The 8,061-nt window shown below is 40.5% G+C and overlaps 1 protein-coding gene across 1 annotated transcript in view; it reads right to left on the bottom strand.

The window, feature by feature from the left end:
* Nucleotides 1-8,061, bottom strand: part of LOC107747074 (transmembrane and coiled-coil domain-containing protein 3) — a gene marked incomplete at its 3' end in the record, with an annotated part of 21,530 nt that overhangs the window by 3,492 nt on the left and 9,977 nt on the right. The window contains exons 2-6 of the mRNA XM_016561496.1: nucleotides 6,011-6,428; nucleotides 3,375-3,554; nucleotides 1,183-1,377; nucleotides 934-1,062; nucleotides 749-841 (exon numbers count right to left, since the gene is read on the bottom strand). Of these exons, the coding sequence (XP_016416982.1) occupies nucleotides 749-841; nucleotides 934-1,062; nucleotides 1,183-1,377; nucleotides 3,375-3,554; nucleotides 6,011-6,409 (996 nt within the window). The remainder of the gene's footprint in view (nucleotides 1-748; nucleotides 842-933; nucleotides 1,063-1,182; nucleotides 1,378-3,374; nucleotides 3,555-6,010; nucleotides 6,429-8,061) is intronic.

Genomic DNA, 8,061 nt, shown 5'->3' with positions numbered 1-8,061 from the left:
AGTGAAAGTAAAATGAGCACGGCGCTTTTAACCTATTTAAAAGCGACGGAAAGCGAGGAGAAGAGGGAAAATTCAAACGAGCTAAAAACGAACAATTGCTTTACGCCGAATTGCCGCCGAGCCGTACCGTGCCGTACCATGCAGTGGAAAAGCGCCAATAGTAACCAGTGGTTGGTTTGTATTTTGTTGTGTCATAAACAGGAAACCAAACGCTGAGTAACGGCACACTGTGTTTCCAGCAGCACACAGATGAGGAACATGTCTGATTCTTGGTTTTTGCTGTTTCTGCAGCACTAGAGGACAAGTCTTCAGAATGACTGGAGATTCAGCTCATTTTCTTACTTTTGAGGAATTTGCTGTGACTCTTCACACACCTCCACCCACATTCTTTAAGGGATAGTCCACCCAAAAATAAAAACTCTGTCACCATTTACTCACCCTCATGTTGTTTTAAACCTGTATGAATTTTTTTCAGCTGTTGAACACAAAAGAAAATATTTTGAAGAATGTTGACGGTAGCCATTGACTTCCACATTATGGAAAAAAAAATACTATGGACGTCAGTGGTTCTTTTGTGTTCAGCAGAAGAAACAAACTCAGACAGGTTTGGAACAAGTGAATGGAAGTAATTGATGACAGAATTGTAATTTTTGTTGGTGAACTATCCCTTTAAGTTGCACTAAATTACTTATTTTCTCAAGCCTGTTGATTTTGTCTTTTGTTGTTTTCATGCAACACTTGTTTTTACCTTATTGAGGCGTTCGGGTGAAAAATCCAGACCAACCACAAAAAGAGTGAAGAACACACCCAGCTCTCCTAATGTCTCCACCTGAACCATAGACTGCAGGCGGGACAGAAAGCATAATATCACATACATGTCCAACTGAGATCATGCAATGTGCACACGTGCATCTGAAGAGGTTCATCACTCACTTTGATGCTGTTGAGTCCTGATGGGCCGAGAAGAACCCCACAGATGATATAGCCGAACATGGGCGGCAACCGCATCAGCGTACAGAGCCATCCACACGGTAGAGACAACATGACCACGTACACCAGATCCTGTGCAACCAAATACATTATTAAAATATAATTTCTCATTTGTGCGAAAGTGCTGAGCCTGCAATTGGCTCCAGTGAACTGTGAGAACACATAGTGAGAGGTCAGAGGTCAGGTGCTGACCTTGATGAAGTGGTGGTCGGCACGGGGGATGGTGGAGTCACGTGGTTTGGTCAGCACATACTGATTGTTTTGTGAGTCGATCAGCATGCTGAGCCCCAGATTGCCTTTGTCCACCTGCCTTGACTCATTCTTCCTCTTACCGTTCTCCTCATCCTCCTCTACTCTCAGGACGGCCTCGACATTCACACCCTTCATCTGGACAGAGAGAGAGAGATGGACAAAAAATAACTACAAATGGGTTGATGAGCAAATACGTTTTATGAATCACTTAATACTCATTCTTTCTCAATTAAAGCTAGAATGCTTATGTTTTCTGAGAAATATGTGAGCAAAACTCACCACTATGATGCTGAGGTCGTGTCTGAAGTGAAAACAGTAATTCTGCAACTAATGATTATTTTGATAATTGTTTAATTTGTTGATTATTTCTTCAATTAATCAGATATTTTTTTTTCAAATTATATTTACATTGAAAACAGTTATTTTAAATTGCAATACTATTTCCCAATATTACTTTTTTTCCTGTATATTTGATCAGATAAATGCAGCCTTGGTGAGCAGAAGAGACTGCTTTCAAAAACATTACAAAATCCTTAATGTTAAATGATTCCAAACTAATTATTTCAAACTTTTAGCCAGTAAACATCACATTATAAATCAAAAACAACTGTTTGCCCAGCAGAAGTTGACAATCACTAAATGAAAATGATGAAAACCAAAAGATGTTTGACAACAATGTATGTGTTCATTGAAGTATATGAAGTTTAACAGTCACATTTGCTGTCAGGATGAGCATTTATGCAAAATGAAAATACTTGTGTGTATTTCTAACATTTATAGATATAACCATAATAGCCGATAGCATTTTGTTTATATCACAGCTCTGTCATAGACGTTGAGCTTGGTAAAGCAGCGTTTGACAGCTTATGACAGGCACAGTCTACTAGCTTAACCCTTTAGATTCAATATGAAATACTAAAGCAAAACAGTGATCATAATCATGCTGAGGATGTGTAGTTTGAAAAGTGTGTAAGTTATTTCATTGGTGAATGGCACCGGTGTTCCCTCTTCTACTCATCAGTGCTGTTTGTCTAACAGTTTCTGCTCCTAATCTCATCCATATCGTTATAAATATAGCATGCTGTGTAGAATTCAAAAGGGTTTGATACGTTTTGTGGTCTGCGTCGATTCACACATATGATCCGCTCCATGCTATCGTGTCTTTGGACTGGAGCAGACTGTGCACGCTGTGGCAATTCGCGTGACAACGCCAAACCAGACTTCATTAGCCCCAATCGAAAGCATATTTACACCGTCTAAATCAATCCCTATCCCCTATATAGTGCACTACATGCCATTCATCATACAAAAATACTAATTCTGTGATCGAGTGACCGATCTCAACCGCAGCTTTAGTGTAGGGGGCGGGATGCTTCAGATTCTAGAGAGCATTTGATTTGAAAGGGTGCAGGGTGATGTCATCAAAATCGCTGATCCATATTGGGGGAAGTGAGAGACTGTACATTTTGAATGCTTATTTCTTCTAAATGCTAATTTTGTCATTGTTTTGGAGCACACTATCTACAGATAACCTTAAGGCTAACATATTCATACTAAAAGCCAAAAAACTACCATTTTGATTTCATGGGGACTTAAAAAAGCACCACACATCTGACAGTGCAAGTGTTTCTTCACATTTGCGACTAAAATAGATGTGTGCGAACTGAATTAAATTCGAGTACTGCATGTTCAGAATAAAAACGCAGTGTTGTTGCACGTTCTACAAGCTCACAGTTTCAGATCAGTTCACAATCATTTATGCCATGCGATTGCTCATGATCTGCTGTTGATGAATGTGTTGCTGCTGTAAAAAGAGGTGCAACTGGTTTTCCAAGCTTAACACACAGACCCAACTGATAATGAAGTTCACTGTTGATCATTTTCATTATTATTTGAGGAATCATTCATAAGTTTGTGTCTCACTGTAAGATGTTTGTTCAGCTCTGTTATTGACTCAGGTGTGTGTGTGTGTGTTTCTTCATGATATTTGTGGTGGTTAAACATGCTGTGTTCAGTCAATGTCAAGTGTATCACATTACTGTATGTGTAGTAGGTCCTGTATTTCAGGTTCAGAGACATTTCTTCACTGCGCTGTATTTCATCTAGAACAGCTGTGTTTGCGAAACCTGCACCTGTTTGTTGTTGTCGAAGGCGTGTTCTTCGATGTCCTCCTCCAGACGGTCTGCGGCCTTCCTCACGTCCTCCAGGATCTCATCCAGCATGGACAGGGTTTTATTCCGATCCTGTGCCACTTTTAGTGCCTCCTGCTGGTGTTTCTCTGCCGCCACCAGCTCCATGTACTCCTGCTCCTCCTGGAAAAACACGTTCAGTCATGTGTGCATGTCTAACGTCACAGGAACCACTTGTGTTGTGCTTCACTGTCCTTAAAGTCACTTCCTGCTCACATCAGCTTCATGAGTTGCCCAAAGACACTCAACGACTGATGCCAAAAAGACTATTTGCTAAAATAACTAAACAAACATACTGAGACATGTCACAGTGTTCAGTCGCATGACTGGAGGACAAATCATTCATAAACTGCAGCACAGGCCTGTCAGTTTTCAACACATTTTAAGTTACAAATATTTAGATCACCTCTCAAAAGAAGAAAAACAAATATCTGTGAAAAAAATGTACGTTTTGGGCTCTTGTGATTCATATACAGCACTTGCTAAAATGCTTCATGTGGCTTAATGGACTAAAACAGCCATTTTAAAAGATCAAACTCAGTACACACCTTATTGCTGATGCAAACTGTATAAAAGCAAGCAGATAAACCCAGATTATAGACGCAACACACTAAACTGCACATTTCTTTCTAATGTTTTCATAGAGGAAAATGCATGATATGAATCTTTGCACGGTGCGTTCACATTTTGTGTTTATTTGCTTTCCTATATGTAGTATTTTTTACAATTATTATTATGCTAAAAATCCTTTACATAATCTGGTGTTACTTGTCAAAAATGGCCAACCTTTTAAAACTTGCTTATAATTATCTCTTTATTCTATATTATCATCAAATATTGAATTCAATCTTTTTGCCAACTTGTTTTCTTTCAATTAGCACAGGTTTTTTTCTTTCTTTTTGGAACTGACTGATCGTAGGCCTCATTGATCTGAGCTTATGCACCTCAGTTTTTGAGTGAAAAAAAATTATTTGAGGATAGTTTTGTTAATATTCAGTTTTTTAAAGAAAAAAAAGCATTATTTGTGGATCATTTTGTCAATATACAGTTTTTGAATGACAAAAGCATTTTGGCAATATTCAGTTTTTGAGTGAAAAAAATTTATTTGTGGATAGTTTTGTTAATATTCAGTTTTTTAAAGAAAAAAAAGCATTATTTGTGGATAATTTTGTCAATATACAGTTTTTTAATGACAAAAGCATTTTGGCAATATTCAGTTTTTGAGTGAAAACAAAAACATTAATTGTGGATAATTTTGTCAATATTCACTCAGGTGCAAAAGCTCAGATCAATGAGGCCTACGATCAGTCAGTTCCAAAAACAACTGACACAGTTCCAAAACCTGTGCTAATTTAAAGAAAACTAGTTGATAAATAATTTGATTCCAACATTTGATGATGATATAGCATAATCAATTTTTGTAGGCCAGTCAATTTTAACTGGTGTAACAAAATTGAAAAAAGTTGTTATACACTTTGTGAGCAAAGTCAGTAAGTGAGGGTTAATGATGTTTGTTGTACTGTATGTGTATACTGAATTTGGACTAAAGCATTATGGCATTATTCGGTTTTTGAGAGAAAACAAAAACATTAATTGTGGATAATTTTGTCAATATTCACTCAGGTGCAAAAGCTCAGATCAATGAGGCCTACGATCAGTCAGTTCCAAAAACAACTGACACAGTTCCAAAACCTGTGCTAATTTAAAGAAAACTAGTTGATAAATAATTTGATTCCAACATTTGATGATGATATAGCATAATCAATTTTTGTAGGCCAGTCAATTTTAACTGGTGTAACAAAATTGAAAAAAGTTGTTATACACTTTGTGAGCAAAGTCAGTAAGTGAGGGTTAATGATGTTTGTTGTACTGTATGTGTATACTGAATTTGGTTCTGTAATATCTCTGTTTCTTTATAATGGTTCTCTATTGGGAAATACTGCAATTTATCGTGTTGTGTTCATATTCTGAGCTCATCTGCTCTCCTGTATATAGTTTACATCATTAATAAGGTGTAGACTGAGTTTGGTCTTTTAATATCACTGTCTTAGTATATTAGCTCTTAGTACAAACCTGGTAAAAAATACCTGCAGTCAGTGGAGGAAAGCATTGTTTAGCCCTTCAGGTGGGCGTTTCTATGTGGGTCATAAACATATGAGAATGCAAAGATCTGGTTTGGGCCAATGTCTCTTGTCGGTGATCGTGGTTTTGGTCGATGGCGGAAGCTTCAGCAAGAAGTCGGTATTTCTTGAATGTAGCAAGTATGAACAAGAAAGAAGAAAAATGATAGTAGAAATAAGGAAAAATGGAATTCAGGATCTTAATTTTAAGGTTTTAATAAAATGGGCAAATGAAATAAATAGTAATGTATTCTTTGATTTTATAAGAGATACAGGGTTGGTAAATAGAATTTAAAACTCTGTTTCACACTCCGGAGCAGAAGGTGGCGGTAATGCACCTATTTGCGTTGGTGCCAGCCGCCGTTAAAAACCAAGAAGAAGAAGATCTGGTTTGCCCAAAAACAGGCTTGATTTTGTAGTTGGTGAGATTCGCACAGGATATGACATCACACAACTAACCTTGATGGCAGCTTCCCTGAGCGCCTGCAGTCTCTGCCGGCTGCTGTCCTTCATGTTGACCACGTCTCTGAGGTTCCCCTTCATCACGCGCTGCAGCCCCTCCACGGCCTGGAAGAGTGAGCGTTCGCTCTCATTCAGCTCGCGCTGAAACACCTCCAGTGTGTGAATGCGGAACAGCTTCTCCGGCGGTGCTAGCATCTCGTCCCGCTCCAGTGCCATGCCGGCCACGCTCAGTTTACGGATGGCCGACTGCTTCTGCCTCAGCAGGTTAGAGAGCCGCCTGCAGTTCTCCGTCACCCACTGGTGGCCGTGGATGCCCGAATGCACTTTGTGGACCTGCTGATTCGACTGCAGTGCCACCACCAGACCAAGGCACAGCATTGCACAGAGAGCTCGCATGATCCCATCGACACGCTGGCTGAACAATCACAAACAGAGACATCAGAGCACTGACACAAACCACAGCACAGAGAGAAACAAACAATGAATCACTCCTCAAATGACTAAGATAGATCCTAGATCTTTTATCTACAAAAATAAAACGTACGGAGCCTCACATGACAAGCGGACAAAAATACAGTATATTTATTGTGGCCACAAATTAGGATTTCCTTCCTATGACTTAATTCGTTTCAAGGTTTTATTAAATCGTGGCCACATTTCCTTGTTTTGATTTCATGACAATGAGGGAATTACTAAAATGTGGCCACAAATTAATAAAACGAAGGAAAGAATTCTTAATTCCCTTTCGAGGGAACTTCGAACTGCGTCCTCTAGGGGTTGCTATGGGGAACGCCTTCAGCGTGACCGGTGTCTGAAGCATACATCTAAAAACGACAATAACATTGGCCGGCGACAGCCTATGACATCATTATCCTGCGCGATCACAGTATAAAAGGGCGCCGGGATAACACGTCATCCTCTTCTTCGTCTTCACTGACCGTTTTTTTATGTTAGTGTTAAGCTAAGCACAACTAGGAGAGCATGTTCTCTCACCAGAGGCTTTGCTCTGATACCTGCAGTTTCACACGGCTCGCGTGCTGTGTGTGTGTGGTGAAGAGCAAGCGTGTTCAGCTCTCGAGGGAGTTGGATGTGCTCTGCATTCCATTGCTTATTTCTTGTGAGGGATAAGCATGAATTGAAAGCGCTCGTCTCACGAGGAGATGGCTTGTGCTCATTGTGATGCATTCACGGGACTACTGAGGGGGAGGTGAGTACTTCACCATTTACCCGAGTTTGTAGATAGCGTTTGCATGAGTGCGTTCACTTCTCGCGGGAATAGCGATGCATTCGCGGCAGCGGTTTCCATTCTCGCTTGATTTCCAAGGTAATCTAGCGTTTGGGTGGAGCGTGTCTGAATGCATGCTGCGCGTTGCGGTCGCGGTGAGAACATGGAAAGGACCTGACAGGAAATTTCTCCCTATCGGTAATTTCCTTTTATTTATATAGGAAGTGTATAGTGTGGATCTGTCTGGAGTTGTTGTAGACAATTTCAATCATGTCCTTCTCAGATAACCACATTACATTGCACTCCGGCTTGAAGTTAACCCTTCCTGCCCTGCGTATGATAAGCTGCTTGAGGTTTTGGATCAAGAAAGTGCTAGCCATAGCCCTCCAGCTCAGGTGAGCCTTCCATTCCTTCCCGATCTTCATGTGGAGATTGAGAAAGCTTGGTAAAATCCATTCTCGTCCCGCATCCACAGATTCCAGCATACTAGTTATGCCAACATCGAGGGGATGCGTGAGAATGGTTATGAAAAGATGCCCCCTGTTGAAGAGACGCTGGCCTGCTATCTCTCTATGGGGGAGACATCTTCTCTTAAGGCTCCCTCCCTGCCGTCCAAACCCCTTCAGGATACATCTCGTTTGAATGGCAGGGCATACGCGGCAGCAGGTCAGGCTGCAGCCTCGTTGCACACCATGGTGGTGCTTCAGGCTTTTCAGGCTGATCTGCTGAAAGACCTGGATAAAGGCAGGGTCTATCCCCTGATGAGGTGGCTGAGTTGCTGAAGTTTAAGGAGGCCAAGACGCGCTCAGCTGCCTTTAAATAC

The sequence above is a fragment of the Sinocyclocheilus rhinocerous genome, unplaced genomic scaffold (genome assembly GCF_001515625.1).
Source record: "Sinocyclocheilus rhinocerous isolate Xijiao unplaced genomic scaffold, SAMN03320098_v1.1 scaffold589, whole genome shotgun sequence".
NCBI lineage: Eukaryota > Metazoa > Chordata > Actinopteri > Cypriniformes > Cyprinidae > Sinocyclocheilus > Sinocyclocheilus rhinocerous.
Note: the sequence above shows the minus strand (reverse complement) of the source record. Positions and strands in the feature narration are given on the sequence as shown.